This window comes from Crinia signifera, chromosome 4 (assembly GCF_055691185.1).
Source record: "Crinia signifera chromosome 4, ASM5569118v1, whole genome shotgun sequence".
Taxonomy (NCBI): Eukaryota; Metazoa; Chordata; class Amphibia; order Anura; family Myobatrachidae; genus Crinia; species Crinia signifera.
In genome coordinates, this window is record NC_139220.1 from 260,756,550 (window position 1) to 260,779,777 (window position 23,228).

Genomic DNA, 23,228 nt, shown 5'->3' on the forward strand with positions numbered 1-23,228 from the left:
TCCAAAACCAGGCACCATTGGCTGTTTATCACTCTCCCTTTTATCACTTTTTGAAGCTTGATACATCTGGTCCTATCTGCTTTCAGCTCATTAATACAGCTGTGTGTTCATGCAGCCAAGCCGAATAGATTACATTCAGTTGCATCAAATTTATCTCCACGGTAAGGACAATGCTGTCCCTAAATCTATGTTCTCTGAATCCTAATTCACCAACAACCCTGAAGACACTTCTTTTACCCATGACAACTGAGTAACTTTAATCAGTCTGTATATTCAGGCAGTGTATTATATTTAGATAGAGGGGCAGACTGAATTAAGCATGATGTCTGCAATGTGCATATCCTAGTAGAATAAGTCCCTTATTTTTGCTCAGTGTTTAGCAGCAGTAACATCCCATGCAGATCCAGATGGAGCGGGCATCATCCTTGGCCGGCGCTCGCCAGATCCCTTGCACTGGCGAGCGCCGGCGATAGAGACTGGGACGTGCGTGTGTCTCACACGCACGTGCGTCCCAGTGTCACGGCGGCTGGGCAGCGTCTCCCTGCCCATCTCTGCTTCAGGGAGATGCTGCTCAGTTCGGGGGGGGGGGGTTGTGAAGTGAGGGGGACCAGCAGGGGAGGTTGCAGGGACTGTTGGCAGGCTCCGTTTGCAAAGAGGGGCGCGATCGTCTCGTGCGTGCGCGCCCCTGGCGGTAGCCAGCCGCTGGCGGGGCTGGCCATTCTATCGCCAGCACCTGCAAAGATCGAGCTTGCTCCATCTGTACATCATGCAAGGCAACTGACACTAAATTGAATTTTCCCCGATGAGTAAAGGTAAAAAGAAGGATTAGGGAACAGCAGTCTCTAGTCTTTGAGTAGTTTGCTCTAAATATGCACAGATTTACTGATCTCTCATCTTTCTGGGCTAGAAGCCTTATAGGATGTAAGATCTTGATCTATATACAAAACACATACCTTGCTTAGTTGACACCTCAATATAAAGAAGATATAAGTAATAATGGCTAATTACGCAAACGTTGGAAAAACTAAATGTTTATTGAAAATTAACAGTGACAAACAGACATGAATTGTGGTGTTTGGGTTTCCTGGGAAAAGGGGAAGCCCCTATTGCCTGCTATGGATATATATAATACAAATGGGACAGTCACTCCTAAACCAAAATAGATTAGTACTAAACACTCAGACTGCTCAGTTACATGGACAGAACCTCACTGGTTTGGGACACATTGAACCCTGTGCTGAGGAAAAAAAAAAAGTCATCAGCTTGCAGAATCTTAATGGAAAGTGTCTGTGGATATTCCCAACCTTAGACAAAATAGTTTCTTAGTGGTTCTAGAGAGTAGCAGCTTCCCCATTTGATGGTTATGCAATAACCACTCAAAGTTATTTTGCTACAATGATTTTTAAAATGATTAAGGATATAAACCATTTCCTTCATTATAAAATACATTTAAAATCCAGAATAAAGGTTGAAAGAGCATGTTCCTGACATTAGCTGTCTCACTAGCACTTGTCTTTTATACTGCGACAGTAGCTGTGACACAATAGGTGGCAGTCATGCTCACTTCCCTACACTATGTTCCGATGTAGCTCATCTCAGCCCATAGAGATGGCAGATTAATGCTGTTGTGTTATGTTAGTTTATACAGCATAATGGCTGTGCTTCTACACAAAGGACATGCCACATCCTGTCTGAATTGGCGTCACGAGCAGAATTCTTCCTGTCCAGTTTAGTTATCTGTGTGCAAATCTAATAACAGTATCTATTCCTGGTCCCTGCTGCAATTAGCAAGATGGCCACTTAATCCAATACCTACCCATTATGGATTTATTACAGCCTAGACTGAGTGAAAGTGAGTTACAGCAAAACCCTTAAGCAACCTTAATAGTCATGGAAGTGTCAGCTCTTCAGACTACTTCTCCATGATCTATCGGCATTTGTCAATATTAGGTACTTGAGAAGATCTGCAATCCCTGTTATTTACACATAAAATGAAGAAACGTGTTTACATATTATCAGAAAGTATAATAATGCAGATCACTGAAATATTAGCACACAAATAATAGTAATAATAATGGTTTTACATTCTCAACCACCCTTGGTTTCAATAAAGCCGGTTCGGTGCCTTCTAAACTCACAGCATTCTGCAAGTGCACCTGCTTCACTGCATGATATATACATTCTATAACTCTAGCTGATCTTATTTTATGGATCTCTTCATAACAGACACTGGGACCCGCGCTTGGTTATCCTAAGAATGTGTCAAAAAGCTACATAAGAGTAATAAAATCTTTGCGCAAACCAAACATTTAAAATATGATATTTTACGTCCAACAGTGCTTATACCTCCCAACTGATATATTATCTGTGTAGTAACTGCCTTTGGAGTAAAAGCTGGTGCTTAGCTACCAGAGATAGATAAGGAGGTATGTACATACTAGCAATGTAAATGTTAGAATATGCACTTATACCAAGGTGTCTGCATTTTGCGTCTGAATACTTAATCCATTTGCGGCTATTGAAAACTAGAAATGCATTGCAGCAACTGGATTATTGCTTGATATATGTTTAAGACTTTCTTCACTGGGTGTAACGGGTCACTGAATTCAAACTGCATCCAAAAACACAAAGAGATTAGACAGACTTTATGATTTGGGCTGTATGTACTAACCACAAAATAAAGATTGGAGAATAATGATAAAAGCCTGCAAGAGCAGCAGCAAAAATATTATGCATGACTCCTTGTGTGGTGTCTGTCCAGTGCACGCCAACCTTACAATCAGGAAATAAAAGAGCAGGGTAGTTGAAGGTAAAAACAGTCAAATTACAACAAAGTTTTCAAAAAAGGGTCTTGGGGTTTAGTTCTCCTCTAAGTCACAAGGCTCGATCCTCGTGTACCTTGTCCTTCTGTCGCTGTGGTTCAGTCATCTTCTTCTTCGCCTTCATCCTCAAGTTCCCGTTTTCTTTTCTGACCTTTATCTGCTTGAAGGTGGAAAACAAAACATTAGTGGTTTATATGGACCAATTGCAGGAAAAGGGCGACCAGATGTAAGGGCCACAGACGGTTATTACATTACTTGCATGTTGGCAAATAAGATGAGGCAGCATGTACTGAATTCAATTTAAAAGTGAACGTTTCATGCATTTTATTGAATGCTCTTTTCAGTTTTCCTTGAAGGGTGCAATTTATATCTGATAGAATAAATTATATATGGGACTTATGATTGACTAGTTACCGGTCCGTCAAAATGAAAGAACATTGTAACAGTAACGCAAGATCCGGCAGATGAGTGTGCTAGAATGGAGAAACACTTGAATTGCTATATTGTAACAGGGTGTATCTTGTAGCTGAACGGTTATCAATGTTCTGTTACTGGATGGATCAGCCCCAGCCCATCCATTAGTGCCTGTGGAGGTTGGAAGATGATAGCAACATTCCTTGCCCTGGTCATGCTCAGTTTGGTGGCATAGTGTGTAAACCCCCTGTAGAAATCCTGTGTTTGACCCTGCACTAAGATGCAGAGGCATGAGAACATTGCAGACAGCAGACAGTAATATGTACATTTGTGGGGAAAAGAATTACTTACCGTCTTTATCATCCTCCCCTTCTCTGGAATCTTCCTCATCCTCCTTTAATACAAAAAGTAAATCAATACTGGATTGCTCTGCTTCACCAATACAAACCCCCAGGTACCCCACCATTAAACTTACCAGACTACAATTAGTTTTTTAAATGTAAATACTTTATAGACTATTGGCTTGATGCAGTTATATGTTCTTCCTTTGTGTGGACGGAAATACATGTGTATATTCGCACATATGCAGAATTGTATAGTACTAATAATCAGCATCACTTGCATCAGCCTAAGTAATGAACAAGTGTAGCTTCCGTTCAATCCTATACAGCCCGCAGTTGCCCAGTTACGCCTCTTCAGTCTTAAGTGGGGATGTAACTGAAGGACCTTATCAGTGTATTTGTAATAGTCCTACACTATGGGGTAATTCAGGCTGGAGTTGATTTGTATGTAGTAAAGTGCAGATTGGCTGTACTCTGTGCAAGTACAAACGGGTCCTGTGACAATGGATGCTGAATGGCAGAGTGCAAGTGATTTATAGTCTGATGCCGTTTGGGACAGCGACGGCCCCAATTACCCCAAACAGAGACTTGTGGCTGCTGTTATAGGGAAGGAAAGAGGGCAGGATCTCTGTCAGAGGATGGAGGTTTCCTGGCATCCATGTAAGACAGCCAGCCAATGGTATTGAAGATGATCAGTAGGGGTGCAGTTTGGATCAGTAATGCTGCATTACTGTGCTAGGGCTATCATTGCTGCTTATAAGTAATTAACGGTGTGTACACATGGTGCAATTATGTCTTATGGACGATTTTGACTATGTGCCCGTTTGTCTATGAGTATAGTGTATTTGGTCATAGGCCTAGTCTTGCGATAACCTTGTGGGTCTTGCATTGGTATCACAAGCAGGGTGAACACTCTGCACTTAACACCAACCACATCAGTATTAGCCACTAGGTGTCTAAATACAGACCGAATTACACATATGCAGAACTCTGCCTGCTTATGTCAAATAGCCCTTGCTTCTCTATTGCCTGCAGTTGCAAACACTTGACCCCAGAGCATGCACCAGGCAAATAGACCCAAGATACATCCACAAAATTCCTTTAGTCCCAAAATGCAAACATCTACTATACATGCTCTCAGGTGTATGTTCATCTCAGCATCAAGCTCAATGTATGCTACTATATGCTGGTAGTAAATAAATGCTTTACTTACAAGCTGCATCAGTGCAATACAATCACTGTTTTTGATACTATTCATCCTTGTGTCAGTGCATATTACTGATGTTGGTATGAAAAATATAAAAGGTAAACCGAATTCATGGAGTTCTATTTCCCACTATATTGAAAAAGCACCGCATTTATATAGAACTACCTTGTATCTACAGAGCGCATTTGGCATGTCCTAAAGGGATACAGTGGAATAAAATATCATGTGCTCTGAATACTCTCTGTGTAAATAATACATGGCTGCATTTTGCTTCTTCCGTAAACAGCTCGGAAAGGTTGGTGCAATAAATAGAACATAACAACTACTAATGGCTCCACAGGTTGACTAAGACAGTGATGGCTAACCTTGACACTCCAGCTGTTGTTGAACTTCACATCCCAGCATGCCCTGCTACAGTTTTACTATTTGGCCATGCTAAAACTGATGCAGGGCATGCTGGGATATTTAGTGCAACAACAGCTGGAGTGTCAAGGTTAGCCATCACTGCTCTAAGACAACTAAGCTACCTTTCATGAATAACAAAACTCACAGCACCTGAGCATACAAAGGACTGACAGAACAAAGGTTCAGGAATCGCACCTCTTCCTCGCCGCTCACATCTTCTTCTTCCTCTTCCTCGTCATCTTCCTCCTCTCCCGGTGGCAGGTCCTCATCATAGTCTTCCTCTGTGTGAGGGGGGGCAGCCTCAGTCACCAACAGACTGGAGAGGTGTGTAATATTGTCTCCAGTCTGTGAGCCACAGACAGAGGGAGTAACAAAACATCAGCTAACACAGAGTCTTTGTAGAGTGCCCATAATGTGACGACACCAATGTACAACACGTTTTTACATGATGGGAAAGCCAGTGAGCAGTAATAGGGGGTATATAGAGTAAAGGGACTAAATGTGTGGGATACTGTACTTGTATTTGACCTCATGTGAGGCTATACAAGGTAGATGACCTGCAATTTATTCAAAGCCGACACAAATGTGGCATTTTCTGCTCTGCTGGTGCTAGGAGTTTTACTTTGTGCTGCTCACTTGCTCAAAGGACAGAAATGATCTTTTCCCAGTCTTAAGTTTCAAAAGAAGCTGTTCAAACAAATCATTTAAGAAAAATGTGATATATACAGGACTAGGGTGGCATTATTGCAAAAAATAAGTCTTATTTTGTGGGAGATCCGATATTGATCTTCCGCTGTGATCATTTAGAACACACATACAAAAACAGACTATAATGTGTTAAACAAGTTTGCAATAGGAAGGTTGATAGTTTCTATGGTAACCAGAACATGCAATACTTGGGAATATTTATATACTGATGTACAGAATGGGTTGTCAAGATGGGTTAAAAAGGCTTCATTACGCCTCCACATCTTCCCATTTTGTCTCCTTTTCCCTTTCATCGTAACATCTCCTTTCTATAATAATTTATCCAACTTTCGTCATCCATGCCCAAATAATTCATCTTTTTCCCTGTCACCACCTCCCCTAACTACCTCTCCTGAACTTATTATACAGTAATCACATACTTGCAAGAGATAATACAGCAAAACGATGGAAACATATATATGCACCACAGCAGCGACACGAATACGTAGATCTAGAACAAGATGCTATGGGGTAGATTTAATAACACTTGTAAAATGAAAAGAGGCTGTGTTGCCTACAGCAACCAATCAGATTCTGTCTATAATTTTCTAGGATGCAATAGAGAAATTATAGGCATAATCTCATTGGTTGCTATTGGCAACATCGCCTCTTTTCATTCTTAGAAGTTCTTCTTTTAGTAAATGTACCCCAATGTCTTTAGCCTAGCCTGATATAGGTTCTGATTACAGGACCTCAAATACATGATAGGGAAGAGAAGTGTGGCTCAGCGTGGACAAATCTAAATATCTTACAGTCATTCCTTGAAAATGTGATGTTTTTGGCAAGGCCATATAGGGAAATGCATTACTAACGCTTGTCCTCTACGTCTGAGCTATCCTGTGCACACTGGCCCAAAGTTTCCAATGATGTGAAGCTTACTGTTTGAATACTATGTCATTTATCAACTTACTATGTTACTATGTGTACGACCTGTTATGCTTTTAGTTGGACTGGATTTAATATTGTTATGCTAAAAATTAAATATTCTAAATTGAAATAATCATCACTTTAAAAAAAAAACATCTGCGATCACACAGCACCTCCAGCAAACGCAGAGGTTTACATCTCCTGCGGCATTAGCATATTAACACATGGCCCAATGCGTACAAAGTAGTAGCTACTGTGTGATCAGGCCTAATGTTTTTAACAAACCTGTCACTTTAAATAAAGGCATCCTTGATATCCTCTCAATGTCAGCATTGTTATGCAAATTCAGATACTATATTGGTGATAAATTGAAAAATAAACATGAATGAGGGGAGTGGGTCTCGTGAATTCGGCTAAATGGTCACATACTGAATTGTGTAATGAGCCGCTACCTACACTGCAAGGATTGCTTTCACTGGATATGTTCAACACTGTTGTACACATATGGATGCTACCTGTCTCCTTTTATGTTAGATACACTCTATAGGAGTGTATCCTTCTGCAGTGTTTCTCCATGCTGCCAAAAGTAATTTTTTGAAAGCTGAAAGGAGACTGAAAATGAGACCTTGACCATCAGCACATCACTCCACCGATGTCACTGCGCTCAAACCACTGGTGTAGAAAGCTATAGAAATACATTAAAATAAGGAGCTGCAAAAGGCCATAGCTCCAGTACCCACCATCTTCCTCATCCTCTTCATCATCTAAGCCCTCCACATAGGCTTCCGCATCAGAGTCAGGAGCTTCTTTATCATCGCGGTCATATCCATCCAGGTAAGTAAGCTGGGGGAGGAGCTTGAAGACATTCTCTCGATATTCATTGAGGTTGGTGACCTCACAGTTAAACAGGTCTAAGCTCTTTATGCTCCCTAATTTTTTCTGAAGGCGAGAGGAATAATGGTTAAAGGTTAGGGCAATTACATGAACAACTTGTAGGACAGGACTGATGTAAAAGAATCTGGGATGCAGCATTCACAAACATTTCACTGACTCAGAATACCCCGATAGCCAAGTTCCCCTCAGAACCATTTAAATTACCCCAATTATACTGAGGTGAACCAGATGCCTCACCAGAGGTTCTATTGTGCTCAGGTCTTTAATTCTGTTCCCACTTAGGTTGAGGTGTGTGAGATTCGGACATTTTTCTGCCAGTACTTCCAGTCCGCCCGAGATGTTGTTGTCGCTCAACTCCAGCTAAAAAGCAAAGAAAATACTGTCCAGTTCCTTGCACACAGCCAACCAGGGTTTTCATCATTATCAACAGTAACAGCTGTCACATAAATACAAGCTAAGGCAAAGTGAGAAGTCTGTATATAATCACCAGCTGCATGCATATGCGCCTATGAAGATTTGTGTGCCATGTCCATCTGTGCCTGGAAAGGGGGGGGGTATGGTGAAGTGCAGGCATGTTCTAACGTCGGCAAAGTACAGTATGGAAATACTCAGCCCAGCACATATATGCCTGTGACAGCCACACGGACAGAGGCAGGCACAAATACATGATGAGAACATGTGTTATTGTGGGCATGGTTCAATGCAGTCTATTAATGAAGTGATGTAAACATTATTGAAATCTAATAGCAAATACATAAATGGTGAACAGTCCTAGGTGTTTGTGTATATGACAAAGACTTAGGGGGTATTCAATGTTTGGCCCTATTCAATGCTGTTTTCCCCGACAGCATTGAACAGGGGTTCTGGGCAGAACAAGTCCGACATCACAAGCTGTCAGGCTCGTTCTGCCGAGAAAAGCCGGAAATAGGTGAGCTCCCAGCCGGAGCTCGTCTATTTCCGCCCTCAACTCGCGGCCATGCCCCTTTCTCGCCGCTCGGGACATTGAATCCCGACCGCCGAGCAAAGCGAGAACGGGACAGGGGCACGGCTTGCTCAACAGCCGTGCCCCTGACATTGAATACCCCCTTTAATCTGCTACTGATGCCGTAATGTATGCACCTCGCAACAGTTATACTTTTCATGTGTATGGAATTGGGGTTTTCTTAGTGGATGCAGCTTACCCCGTAAACGTCTTTAACATATAAAATGATGGTACTCTTTACTTAGAACGGCGCCCACGATTTTGATCGTGGGCATCGTTAGAAAAAAAATCTCGGGCATCTCGGGCATTGAATGCACTAAAAATCGGGTGCGATGCGACCGACGCGATGCCCGCGATTTCCCATAGGGAACAATGTTAAATGTCTCAATTGACCCGATTTTCCTGTTCAATGCCTCAATTGACCCGATTTTTCCATAGGAAACAATGTTAAATGGCCCACAGAGGCCAAATAGGCACCCTGAAGTGTGAAATGGCCCCCACAATTGTTAACGCCACCCCACGATCAACGTGAACCCGAAGCGTGCCGAGCGCAGCGAGCCCGCGAGGGGCGGCGGTACGCGTCCTACGACCTTTTCATACCCCCACTATCCACGTCGGCGTGGAGTTGAGAATAGAAAGTGTGGCGAGCGCAGCGAGCCACCGAGCCCGAAGCGTGGCGAGCGCAGCGAGCCCCGCGAGGGGACGCGGACAGCTGTGAAGTACGCCAGGGGATGCGGATACCTGTGAAGGTATCCGCGTCCGCTCGCCACGCTTCGGGCTCGGTGGCTCGCCACGCTTCGGGCTCGGTGGCTCGCTGCGCTCGCCACACTTTCTATTCTCAACTCCACGCCGACGTGGATAGTGGGGGTATGAAAAGGTCGTAGGACGCGTACCGCCGCCCCTCGCGGGCTCGCTGCGCTTGCCACGCTTTGGGTTGACGTTGATCGTGGGGTGGCGTTAACAATTCGGGTGGCCATTTCACACTTCAGGGTGCCTATTTGGCCTCTGTGGCCCATTTAACATTGTTTCCTATGGAAAAATCGGGTCAATTGAGGCATTGAACAGGAAAATCAGGTCAATTGAGACATTTAACATTGTTCCCTATGGGAAATCACGGGCATCTCGTCGGTCGCATCTCACCCGATTTTTTAGTGCATTCAATGCCCGAGATGGCCGCGATGGGCGCCCTTCTAAGTAAAGAGTACCAAAATGATTTGCTAAGTGTATTGTATACTATAAATGTGATTTCTGCATTTACGGTAAATCCTTCCCTCTAAGTTCTACAGGAGACAATGAGGGTAAATCAGACAAAGGCAACAACTAAGGTACTCAGAAAATGACCTCACAAAAGCTCAAGCTACTACTGATCTATACCACAAATGTAATCTGAGGCAGTCAGTATTTTCTAGCAAAGCACAGAGAATAGTACCACAAGAAAAGAACAACAGAGAGGAAAAAACAAAGGGCCTGATTCAGGATCACTCAATAAGCAGCGTTCTTTTGCTGCTTAGCGAGCCGCTAAACTCCGCCCCATTTCTCATCTCTGCTGACCTCCACAAGAAACAGAATACTGTCTACAGATGTCAGACTCCTCATCTTAGCTGCAAGATGGAAAACGGTGACACCCAAGGCACTTGTTTAAGGGGTGAAATGAAGTATTCTGGACAGTAGCCAGGTGAATTCATCAGTCTCCACACTGTATTCCTGACCTCTGATCTCATTGTATATTAACAGTTTCGTAAAATAGGTTACTCAAATGGGGGTAAATTTACTAAATCTTCTAAAAGTGATGAGGTGATTTCGCCCATAGCAACCAGATTCTATCATTTTCTAGGATGCAATAGAGAAATGATAGAATAAGTTTGGTTACTATGGGCAACGTATTACCCCTTAGACGTGTTACTAGTGATTGCATCAACCATCAATGGTTTACATCCACCGGGTCTCACCATTGATAGCTGAAATAAAGCAATATTTTGGGGGGGTTTTCTGCCCACGGCATGGGTCGACTTGTAGACATTGAAAAGGTCCCCAGGTCAAAGGTTGACACACCAAAAAGGTCGACAGACAAAAAGGTCAACACACACACAAAAAAGTTTGGCGTAGAAAAGTTCAACATAAGTTTTTTTTTTTCATTTTTGTGTGTCCATGTCAACAAATGTCGACACGTACACTGTATAAGAGTACCCCTTCATAGACCATGCTTCGGGCATGGTGCTCCGCTGCACCCTGCACACTATTATATTCCCCCTCTATGTCCAACGGTATGGTGAAGTATGAACATGTCCTTTTTTTTTTTTTTTAAATCATGAAAAACTCATGTCAACCTTTCTCTGGTCTACATTTTATCCATGTCAACTTTATGCATGTCCACCTTTCAGTGTGTCGATTGTTAGCCTGTTGACCAATAGACTTTCACAAGTCAGGAAAATAGTCCTGACAACATTTCCATATTACAGTCATCACCTTTTTCAGCTTGTGTAACTTTGGTAGATTTGCGACAGAAGTGAGGCAGACATTTATTGTGCTCAGATATTCCAGTTCTACAAACTCATCGGTCAGCCCTTCTATTTTCCCTTCCTTTGACAGGCAGTTATCCAAGACCAGCTCTTTAACCTGAAAAGAAATAAATACAGTTGTTTCATGAAAAACCCTGTAAAGATAAAATAAAGTGTGTATACCCGTGGTTCCCAAACTTTTTGAAACAAGGCACCCTACAGTATAAGAATGATTTTCACGGCACCCCTAGACCAAAAGTTTGTTACTGAGAAGTACAGAAAATAATATTAAATTAAATAAATTGTGATCAAATGTTATCCTTAGGGCCAGTTATGAGGTGAGGATCATGATTCACTTCTGTTTGCCCACATATTTCATAATTGGAAGCCACAGGTACTGATTTTGCCTATTTCATTGACCATAAATAATTTGGATCGGTTCAGTTTTTATCTTTATAAAGTGGCACATTTCTACTTTAACTGGCTGTATTCTAACCTAGCTGCTCACTGCAGAGGTATCTCATGCAAGGCTACATGCGATACATCGACGTAGTGGACGGGGGGGGGGGGCTTTACATAGTGCCCTAAGAATTCCAACAACACATACGTTTTTAAAAAATCTCTGCTCTTAAAATATTACATTAAGCGAAATTCAGTGAGAAAATAATTTTGTCCCTAATTTTTTTTAGCATACAGCAATTCAACTTTTGCATGTGTAATATCTCAATTCAGTTGTTACCAGAAAACAAATGCTATGATCTGTATTACATCTCAGAACTGCACATTTATCATCATAGGTAGTGACAATAAACTGTGTTCAGCCCCCACCAATCGCATGATGGGTAACCTTGTCACCAATTGTACAAGCAGTAACTCTAAGCGCCTCGTTCTTCTGTCACTGCACCGATCTGTATCAAATCACTGATTTTGTTTGACAAGTGGAAGCCACAATGCAAAACTGCTGAAGCGTCTCTACAATAGACAGACGCCTTGCAATTTAATTGGTTAAGTATATTAGTATACTAGGTCATTGTCATCCCTGCTAATGAGGCCACCCTAATGCTGTGTACACACGGGGGCGATGGGGGCTGAAATCACTGGAAATATGGTCGCTGGCAACCATATTGCCAGTGATTGGGAGTGTGCCACGGCGATAAATCGCCGGGTGCGCGCTCCCGTTTTCAGCCCCATTGTAATCGCAAGCTCCTGCGACCAGCTAATTACCTCTGCGGCACCGCCAGCAGAGGTTCCTTTTCATCAGCGACCATCTCTGGTCGCTGATGAAAAGGAGACACTGGGCAATATATTGCTCAGCAATATATTCCTGAGCAATATATCTCCCCCCGTGTGTACGGGGCTTAAGAGACAATAAAATAACAACGTAAAGGGAGGAGGAAGGCACAGGGCTGTGTAGGGTGGATAATGAAATGTGTAGTGCGATAGAGTGGTGAGTGCAGTATGCTAATACATATGGTGCATAGCAGACAGATGCAGCAGTATAGGGATGAGGCTGTTCCAGACACAGAGCTGTATTTGGTGAGAAGGGGATATGAGGTTTCAATGCTGGTCAAAAAACAGCATGTGGTAATAATGGCCGTATGCTACTGTATCTGTGCTACTCACAATATTATCATTACTTCTACACACTATTCACTGTACATCCTTGTTCAGATTACTACATTTAATAGGGGTTCTAGTAATCAAAGACAAATAAGCCAAGTTATCTGTAAACCTGCCAAAATAGGTACATTTTCCATACTGTTCTAGCCAACAAAGTCAGAGATTTCTACCGCTTTCCGCTCCTTTACGCACTATGGGGACGCTGGATTAACACTATTTACAGCAGTGTACACTCTCCGGCTTCAATGGACCCCAGCAGGGTTCAACAAATGAGTACTTGCACAGGCAGCTTCTGCACATTGCACTTTCACTGACAGCATTAGGTGCACTCGCTGATGTTGCTGCCAAGTAATGTGCTCCTCAATCTAACAAAATGTCTAGCACCCCAGTAAAACAATCCCACTACAATTACAGGGACTGAGGACCATAGAGTTCATGTGGACGAGTGCCTGAAAAGATACTTACATCATCGTGGATGGTTACATTTGGTACCAATTATAGACCATAACCAATTCTAAACTGCACAGGTCCCCAGAGCAGACCTCTTCACTTACACCTGGATGTCAAACATTCATGACGAGTGTTATGACATTTTTGTGACCAAAGAGCAAGACTGAATGAACTGTAGGTCAACAGTTATTGGGTCAACAGTCAGTAGGAGGTTGACATGGTTAATAGGTTGACATTATAATGGCTGACATGATTTTGTCCCAGTTTTTTTAGTACTTTTTCATACCATGCAACTTAGATGGGTATGGGTCATTGGCTTGACCCAATATAGGTCAACAGGCCATGAGTTGGCACCTATAAATGGTCAATATGGCTTAGGTCGACATGGACGCCGTATAAGTGCACTGCGATCCCTCACCATGCTTAGAGCACAGTGCCCCGCTACACTCGGCACACTATTTTACACTCCCTCCACATCCTAGTGAATGGTTGGGTATGAAAAACTGCCTTCTTTTTACAAATAAATCCTTTTAAAAACCATGTAGACCCAATGACCATATTCCCCTTGCACTACAACTAGAAACACTGAAGTGTCTGCAGAGTGCAGCAGCAGCGGAGTGGGTTACCTTGTCCGAAGCTGCGAGGAGACGCGCTACACTAGTTGGGGCATCCATGTTATAGAAGACAAAAACTGACATCCCAAAAACAGAACAGACTCATGTCATCCTTTTTATGTGCCGACCAAGAAACTGTAGACCCTTTGAATAAAACTTGAACTTTAACTTTGCACCATGTCATGTTGATAAGGGAAAGCTCTGTGGTCAGGATATGCCACTTGCTTCTGAAAATAACAAACATTGGCCCTTATTCACATCTGATCACAGTACAAATTTGTTCTCAAAATGGGCAAAACCATGTGCACTGCAGGTGGGGCAGATGTAACATGTGCAGAGATAGTTAAAGCTGGGTGGGGTCTGTTGAAACTGAAATCTAAATTGAAGTGCATAAATAATGCAGCCAGTATTTACCCTGCACAGAAACAAAATAACTCACACAAATCTAACTCTCTCTGCACATGTTACATCTGCCCCACCTGCAGTGCACATGGTTTTGCCCATTTTGAGAACAAATTTGTACTGCGATCAGATCTGAATAAGGGCAATTATCCTAATTATTCCACTACACCCTCTGTACATAGAGCACTCTGAAGTCTTCATATTCCCATCTGGGATGTACAAAATATAATAGGACTAAATGGATTGAGCACTGGGAATAAAGGAAAACTGAAGACCTAGACAAAACACAAGGAATAAATCACCTTAAACATGAATTAGTAGGATTCTGAGCACAGACATACAAAAATAGCTAATGTAAGAACAGTAAGTAGATTAAGACCATATTGGACATATGCTTGGAAGTTAATCATAATTTTTCAAGCAATGTAAATAAAAAAAGTGATTTATAACTAGGGGCAAGATGCAAATCTTTTTGCACAGGCAGCCACTAGAGGGCACCCAACGGAGGTATTCAGATGTAGCTCCGTTTGAGCACTCATGTCGGCGCTGTCATTTCAGCTCAACCACCCCTGGGGTGGAGAGCAGAAATGCACGAAAAGTCAACCGTTTGGGCACACCGGTGGGACTCTTCATTGTGCATCCATTAGCTTGGTCAGGTGACCTGCTATGCGCGTTTAAAGCAACCTTAATGGGTGCAATAAAAATGGGAATTTGAATATCACCTTTGACAGGAGATCAGGCACCTTTAAATATTTGAATTCACCCCTTGTAAGGAAAATAACAGGATGCAGTTAATGTCCCAATTGCATCCAGAAGAGGAATGCAGGAATCCCAACTGTAGAAATCATGCTGGGCAGGCTAGTGTTAGAATGGGGTGGGGAGGGTTAAGGCTTATCTCCCAACTGTCCCGTTGCTTTTCAGTGAAACAGAGGATCAGGGGGCATGGCCAGCAGCTCCCATAGGGACGTGACTTTCAGTCATGGCATCCCTGCAAGACCATGCCCAATTTGACATAGGCCACACCCCTTTTTCAGACACACGGCTCTGTCCCGATAAGCACTATTTAAATGTTGGGAGTTATAGTTAATCTTTGGGCAGGAGCGGGGGACCTAGGGTTAGGCTGTGGGGAGGGAGGGTTAAGCACTTAGAAGGGGAGGGTTAAGGTGCCCATACACGGTGCGATGATCGCACCCGTTATGGGCTGGATAGCATCGCAACAAATGCGTTTTGCATGCGATGCGATGGCAGTACAAAAAGTGTGCAGCACATACTTTTTGTACTGTGTGGTGAGATGCCCGCGGGAGCGCACATCGTATGGTGCAAACACACTGTGTATGGGCACCATTAGGTTTAGTCCGTGTGGTATGAAGGTCAGGGTTAAGCACTAGCAGGGATGAATAGAGTTGGCTGTGGTGAGGTAGGGTTAGAGAGGGCAGGGAAAGTATATTAGCTGGACCACTGTCAAAATTCCCTGCATCTGAATACTGGCGTCAATATTCTGACTGCCAGTATCCCTATCCCAGTCATCCATATGTATTCCAAAAATGACATGGCATACCGGAGACAATGAATATGTTATAGGCTGCTAGGTGCATAATAAAACTAACATGTCAAGTAGAAAATAAAATTATAATTATGTATATAATAGAAAATATACTACAAGGCAAACATTTAGAATGCCCACCAAAACCGTACTTCCAGGGAAATAAAAATGCTGCAGGAGGGCATCTTGGTACCACGTTCCTACTTGTGTGTGGTTGCCATGCATGCACCTGCATGGCAAATCCCAGGATGTAACATGACAGGAAGATTCCAAAAAGAGAGATTATCCCAGGGGAGTGAGAACCTATTTCTTACTGCTTGACACTTAATATTTAAATGCTATTTACAGGCATTCCAAGTCCTTAGGTTCTGCTTCATACATCACATGTTCAGCCCCTTATATGTATGATCATTTGTCTTTTATTTCTCTTCTACTATGATATTTAAGTGCATCCATGTAGTTATTATATACTATGTTCATAATAATAAAGCATCTACATTATTGAACATGACATCTTTATGTATATGTAGCCATACAACAGAACGACCTGATCACATGCCGGTCGGAAGAGCAATCAAATAAGCGATTGTATGTACTTTAAAAGGGCTTATGACCGCAAGGAAAGCCGATGAATCATACGTGCAGTACATATGACCTGTCAAAATTGTGCGTTTGAACCTGAGATTATGGCTACCTTGTCTTTTTTCAATATTCCACCGTAATGCATAAAGTGCCGGTGTTCCTACAGTACTTCCTAGCATCCTGTACGCCACTTTTTTATTCTTCGTTTGTCCATTTTATTTCCCAGACTGTTGATACTGCTTTTCAAAAGAATAAAAAACAAGCTAACAGCATTAACATCCCTTTCAGGCATAAGTCAAAACCCCCGATTTCTGGCCGTGAATTCTAGGAGGCTATTACAGGATAAATGAAAGATAAATAGGAGGCTCTAAGTATTTCACTATTTGGAGACATGGAAAACATGCACTGCCGGTGCGTCCCGAAATGTGGAGCCTAGAAGATCTGCTGTGGACAAGTGTAAATCGCCCGCCGCTGCCCCTGTCACTCCTGTGTGTGTGTATAGGCGGGCGGGGGCAGCCAGACCTCCGTCCAGTAGCGGCGCTGTTGCGCCGGGCTAGGCGAGGCGCGTGCCTGTATCGGTAGTTACGGCTACTGCGCCTTCGGTTCCACACAGCGGTGTAATAACAGCGCGTGGAACACGGGGACTGCAAGCAGGTGACGCAATGCCCGTGCGGCCGCTTTCACGCATCAGCATTTCCGTGCCCTTCCTAAGGACACTGTCTCCGAAACAAAATGGCCCCAGCGAGCGCCGTCACGTGACACGAGATCCGCCATTATACTGTCACCCGAGCAAGGTGGCTGCGCAACATCCATGCGGGCGAGGAGAGGGAGCCCCGCAGCTGCCGCCGCCATGCTACACAAGATGGCGCCTCGGCCCTGGCCGTAACGGGCAACTGGGGAATGGCGGCACCCTGACCGCACCCAGGGCTCACCTGCGGTTAGGCACCCCGCCCAGGCTCCCGCGTCCCGCCCGCATGGGCTCTGGCGGTGCGCGCGCTGCGAGAGGGGGGGATCCCGCGCGTCCGTTGGAAAGCGGGATCCGATACCTGGTGCGGACCCCGACAGGATGGGCTGGCGCGGGGCCGGCGTAATGCCGGGACCGGCCCAGAATGATGCCGGTGCAGCGGCGGTGTGCGGGAGAGCGCGCACAGTGACGCAGAGCTGACCGGGTGCGCACAAGCAGATATGGCGCTATAGCCCCGCAAACCGCTGTGTCTGTGCGCTTTCACACCGAGGGGACGGAGCAGCATACGCACGGATATTTGGGTGAGAGACGGGTAACGACCAGATCGGTCCGGGACCGTCTCGTTGCGTGAGAGCCTTGTGCGATCAGATCGGTAGATTTAGCACCGACTGCGAGCAGATCGGCGGTCGGGCAGGGACGGGATGGCAGCGCGATCCTGAGGTTACGAAGTTACAAGGATTATCCCTGTTCACCGCCCGGCCATAAATGACACCCGGTTAGGGTCACTGTCTCCCCCCGCCGCCTTCCTGAGCTAGTTCCCCGGCACCTCTGACTTCTCCCCCGTGTAAGCCGGCTGGGCAGCAGCTACCACCAGTCACCCCAAGGGCAGCAGTCCTTACGTCAGCCGGTGTCCTGTTCCGGAGCTCCAGGTGGATTCTCTTCTTCATTTCCATCTTGCGGGTGCTCCTGCACTTTACAATCTCACCCGAATTCGGGCTCTGCGCTTGGCGGGTCTTGCGCTGCACCGCGGTGTACACTAACCTGCTGGCTCAGGGGGGCGGGAATGTTTTCTGTGAGTGACACTTCGTCTGCCCAACCAGGAGACGTTTTCCTGCCTAGACGACCAATCGCCGTGCGCTCCCGGCTTCTCTGGCGTCTTAGCGATGGGCAGAAAGAGGTGCCCGGTGCCACGCATAGCTGCCTGGGGTGGGGGGGAAAGGGCGCGCACTGAGGGGAAGAGGGTGGCATGACCGTGGAGCAGGATAGCGCCGGCGACAGCACGGCCCCATTACCCCATCGCCCCCTGTCTCCCCGGAGTGCCGCCAGGGACCTTGCCTGCCCGGTGCCAGCGGAGGATGGTGTGGTTCCTGTGCAGAGCATAGCTGATGAGCTGAGACAGGACATAGGCGTCATTTGTTATTTATTGTGGAATTGGGGAATCTGGTCACATTGCCAGATGTGTAATCTCACACATACATACACGCTGTGTTGTGTCATTACTGTGTATCCCCACAGCTGTTACACCGCTCATCTGCCAAGGGCGCCTTCACCTGTCTCATGGCATTGCGTGCATGTCCTTTATTTACATCATTATCACTTTATAATAATATCCTGGAACTTTACAAATAATCACGAGAATAGCGACTTGGGTGTCATACAGGCTGCACAGTCAGCCCAATTATTCATTAGGAGATGGTAAGGACTTAGCGCTTCCCAGCTCCACTATACATGATGCCCCACAGTGTGACAAGGGCGCACCTAGCAAATCATCCACTGCCTGGAGAAGTGGAAGGTAATAACGCAGAAACCACTCAGCTCCTGAATGTCAAGTTACAGGATGGGTTTGAAAAATGACAGGAACTAATTGGCTGCTGCGTTATCACCTTCCTCTTTAACACTTCCCCAGGATATAGATCTGCCCTTCAATAGGCTGGGGTGTGTATCTATTTCCACTAGCTGCCACAACTCCCCTTTACAGCACTGATCTAAACAAGGCTAAAAGAGTAATCAGGTTTTTTACCATATAACCAGAAATTGTTAAATATGTACTGGGAACATTTGTAAGTATTGGTGCAATTTTATTAAAATCTGATTTTGTGAGGGGGATAGGGACTATGGTATGGGTACATATTTCTGCTCTTGGAGGGGTTATTCAGACCTCATCGCAGTGGGGTGGTTTAGCAGAGCCCTGCCTTTAGCTAGCTACCTGCAGACCGAGTGAAAACCCGCCCTGGCCAAGGCTGCAGATGGCTTGCGGAAATAAGGCTGATCACCGTTTAGCTGCAAATCGATTCGCAATTCAACATCGAATGATTTTCCCAGGCTGTGCGTAATGCAGGTCCTACTCTACCTGTGAGATAGAAAGTCCGATCGAGACGTCACCCGGCCTCCCTGAAACCGCCTGGGCACGCCTGTATTTTCCTTAACACTCCCAGAAAACGTCCAATTACCACCCGCGGGTATGGATCATTGGGTAGACAGCAGGATGGTCGACACCATTAGGTTGACATGACTGTAGGTCGATATGGGTTAGGTTGACAGGGTCATTAGGTCGACATGGGGAAGTTCGACAGTCAAAAGGTTGACATGGGGTTTTTCTAATTTTTTCATCTCAAATTTCTACACCGTTCGCTCACTGCGGTTGCCATGCTTCGGGCATGGTTTATTCTCTATTTTATGTTATTCTCCAACCACGCCCTAGTGGATGGTAGGGCATGAAATACCGCCTGTCTGCAAATGTCGGCTGAAAAAAATGTGAAAACCCCATGTCAACCTAATGCTTGTGTCGACCTAATGACCCTGTCGACCATCATGCTGTAGACCTAGTGACCGTATCCCCCACCCACAAATGCTGGCTACCTGTTAATCTACTTGCGGATGGCTTGTAATCAGAAAAGATGCCACATTTTGTAGTGTTTTGGCCTCACGCATGTGTGCTACGATCTGTATGCATACGCAGTCAATTGAAAATCGTCCACCTTGTGAAATCACAAGGCTACGGTCAGGTCTGAATAACTGCTTTCCAGCTGACCGCAAGACCCTCAGAAAATAGCAGTAGTTTGCTATTCCCCCTCACGTTGCAAAGGCAATCTTCTCAAACTGGCCAAATCAGGATACCAATATTTTTATTTAAATGACTGGAGGCAGGTGAATAAATGTGCAGTGTCAAACCCCCACCCCCCAAACTTGAGAGAACTTGGCCAATGCGGAATACTATAGGGCTGTGGAAACCAGGGTCATTAGAACTTGACAAACTGGCACCTGTACTATACAAATTACAGGCATCGGGACCAGCACGTATGCAGTACCGATATACTGTAGGTACTGCGCATGCACAAATGGCAAATCCGCACGGCAGCCCGCAGAAAGGCATCCCGGAGGGAGGGAACACCTCCCAATGTGACTGCCTTTGTGACTGGCAGGTCAGACTTCCAATAGGAAGTTACTGCCAGTCACAGTGAAGCCAGTGCAGTCTCACAGACTGCATCTGGTTTCACTATAGTGGCGGATTTTACATGGGGGGGGGGGGGGGGGGCTGCAGCACATAGGTAAAAACCGCCACTGACAGTAACATAAGATTGGCTTTTTAAGCATACAACCGTCATGTTTTGTAACATAATAAATAGACACCAGAATATTTTTTTTTAGCAGTTAGTGCTTGTTCCCCTCATTCCTGGCCAGATTGTATATAGTCTAATGCAGGGGTTCTCAAACTCAGTCCTCAGGAACCCACACAGTTCACGTTTTGCTGGTCACCTGGCAGGTGCACAGGTGCATTCATTACTTATGACACATTTTAAAAAGTCCACAGTTGTAGCTAATTATTTCACTTGCGATTCTGTCTTCAATCAGGAGGCCTTATATTAAATATAATTACACTGCTACCCACAGCCCATGGGTACACAAGTAGGCTATAATCTTAGTGTATCATGGTGCTGTACATTTGCTTGCCTTTCCTGCTATAGGACCATAACAGACACAGAATAGCAATTATAAGGGCTGTTAACATACCCTACATCATGTCCTGTTAATGTGTGTAGGTTGGTGATAATAAAACATTAGCTATACTACTGGGTATGGATCATTAGGTCGACCACTGAAGGTCAACAGGCCTTAGGTCGACACATTAAAAAGGTCGACATGATTTGGGGCGAAATGGGGCAGATCATAGAGTCACTTTAATGGCTGGTGACCCATAGCCTTTCTTTTCTTTCTGCGCAACTCTGCTTTGGTAGAGCATGGCTCAAATAGCTGCCAGCCTATCTATTGTTGCACTACAAAAAAGAGTAAATATAATCCCAGGCGCTATGTAGGAGATGTGGCATCAGTGCATGTTATGTGTTCTGATATCGTTTTTCCCCCATGTAAGACAGCAGTAATTACCATCAAATGCTATGTACCCATCATTATCGCCACTGCTGTGTGCAGATAGCCAGTGGTGCTGAAAGAAGGGGGGGCAGCTACTAATTACCTGGGCCTTGCTAGGCTCCCCACTGCCCTCCAGATAGCATGCGGATATGCTGGGGCAATATATGAATGGTCAGTGGCAATGACGTCTCCAACAACTGCAGCTATCAATTTTGACAGCAGCAGGTGTTGTTACCCCATCACCACATCTGTGCTTTCGGTGGCTGCCAGGCTGCATATGAGATTTTGTGAGGCTTGTGAAATAGAGATAGGGCGTTCACGAACGAAGCGTATCTTTTGAACGGATCACTTAAAAAGAGTGAGTGATGAGTGAGCCGTCGATCCTGAAAAGGTGAACCGTCATTCATTAACTTTAATTTTTTTTGTTGAATATGGCCCTTCCACCCGCCCAATGGTGCTTAGCAAGTCAAGTACAGGGGAAATCTCGCCAGAGCTACCGACCTCTCGTGAGATTTTATGCTTCATTATTATGAAATTAACCCAGTTTTCAAAGCGAGTCGTTGATTCGTCTAAAGGATCCGGATCTTTCTTTGGGTTGATTGCTAGATCCCAGCTCTTTTTAGAGACCCGTTTTGCCCATCTCTAACTGCTCGCACATGCACAGTGGAGCTGTCCGCGAGTTAGACATAGCGCAATAGGCAGATGATCGCCTGAAAGGAGTATTTACTCTCCCACTGAGATGAGATGTTCATACATCTAATCGCTAGTGCTTTATGGTTCTCCTTGGTAATCCGTGCCATTATAATATGTCTATCTCTGACCTCCTTACTGTAAATCATACTAGGCTAGTGGTTCCCAAACTGTGGGGGTTATTCTGATTGAGTCGGACGGATACGTGTGGACGGAATGCGGTTTTTAGCCACTGCGCGTGCATGCCTTACGCAATACGCATGTGCAGCGACAGCACACTGCTCTCGGACTTGACCCAGAGTCCCCGATTTATGGACGGACAAAGTGGGCGTAATGTGCGCATTTTGATGGGACAGGCTAGAAAACAGGGTGAAACTGGACATATCGTGGGGCGTATAAAGGGGTGTGTATCGATACTGCACGGACGTGCATCTGCTCAGTGAGCGGTCAGGACGCTCCCATGCCAAAATCATCGGTCCACCAAAAACTGCTCTATAGTTTCTTAGACCATCCGGCTGAGTAGGTCCGCAAACGGTCGGCTAATTAATGCGAACCACACCTAAAATACTGACACCTGCTCGCAATACTAAGCAATGCTGCACTCAATTTACTTTAATTAACCAATTGAGTAACTGCAAGCCACACACATGCCAGATACACATTGGAAGGTTCAATTTCTACACTTATCACCATTCCAAGTTAGGATTGTCCACTTAGCTTCCTCTTCAGGGTACACTTGAAGTCCTGCCACCTTAAAAAAACGGAACAAAACATGTAAATCAACTACATATGTAATGGTCTCAGCTACCACACATCATTACTAGTGAAAAGTTAGCATTGTGGCTGGTATGATATGAATCAATATAAGTTTGCTGCTTCCTGATTGTGGACTCCATAACACAGCATCAACACAGCATCAAACTATCACATATTGCAACCCATTGAAGGGAAACGTCATCCACATATTTAACGGCCACATTTTTGGACATGTTACAGTAAGGTGAGTTACCCCACATAACTATTTTTACTTTGACCATTTCCCTAAATCCTTTTGTGGGTCATTTTAAAAACCCACACATATTGATTCTGCCTCTTTT

General features: G+C 44.6%; 2 protein-coding genes across 9 annotated transcripts in view; one reads left to right on the forward strand and one right to left on the reverse strand.

Annotated features, from left to right (window-relative positions):
* Positions 1 to 1,015: 1,015 nt before the first annotated feature.
* On the reverse strand, positions 1,016 to 18,184 carry ANP32A (acidic nuclear phosphoprotein 32 family member A). Of its 8 annotated transcripts, none has more exons than XM_083184400.1 (7): positions 17,973 to 18,184; positions 11,146 to 11,295; positions 7,935 to 8,057; positions 7,544 to 7,742; positions 5,340 to 5,470; positions 3,588 to 3,630; positions 1,016 to 2,982 (listed from the first exon to the last, which is right to left on the reverse strand). In XM_083184400.1, exons 1-7 carry the CDS (start codon positions 18,024 to 18,026, stop codon positions 2,921 to 2,923), a joined length of 762 nt encoding a protein of 253 aa, XP_083040526.1. In that variant the 5' UTR covers positions 18,027 to 18,184; the 3' UTR covers positions 1,016 to 2,920. The 8 variants fall into 8 exon arrangements, with proteins under 8 accessions (XP_083040526.1, XP_083040528.1, XP_083040529.1 ...); XM_083184402.1 differs by having other exon boundaries at positions 5,385 to 5,470; positions 17,973 to 18,166; XM_083184403.1 differs by having other exon boundaries at positions 1,016 to 2,979; positions 5,385 to 5,470; positions 17,973 to 18,158.
* Positions 17,404 to 23,228, forward strand: part of NOX5 (NADPH oxidase 5) — a 75,279-nt gene continuing 69,454 nt past the window's right edge. The window contains exon 1 of the mRNA XM_083184395.1: positions 17,404 to 17,654. The gene's annotated coding sequence lies outside the window, so the exon portion shown is untranslated. The remainder of the gene's footprint in view (positions 17,655 to 23,228) is intronic.

Excerpts from the sequence above, each read along its gene's own strand:
- ANP32A (XM_083184396.1), bottom strand. The coding sequence starts at position 17,638 with ATGCTGCTCCGTCCCCTCGGTGTGAAAGCGCACAGACACAGCGGTTTG. Across the intron at positions 11,296-17,434 it reads CCTGTCGGGGTCCGCACCAG|GTTAAAGAGCTGGTCTTGGA; the intron begins GTATCGGATCCC and ends ATTTCTTTTCAG. Across the intron at positions 5,471-7,543 it reads TGAAGAGGATGAGGAAGATG|AGGAAGACTATGATGAGGAC; the intron begins GTGGGTACTGGA and ends CCCCTCACACAG.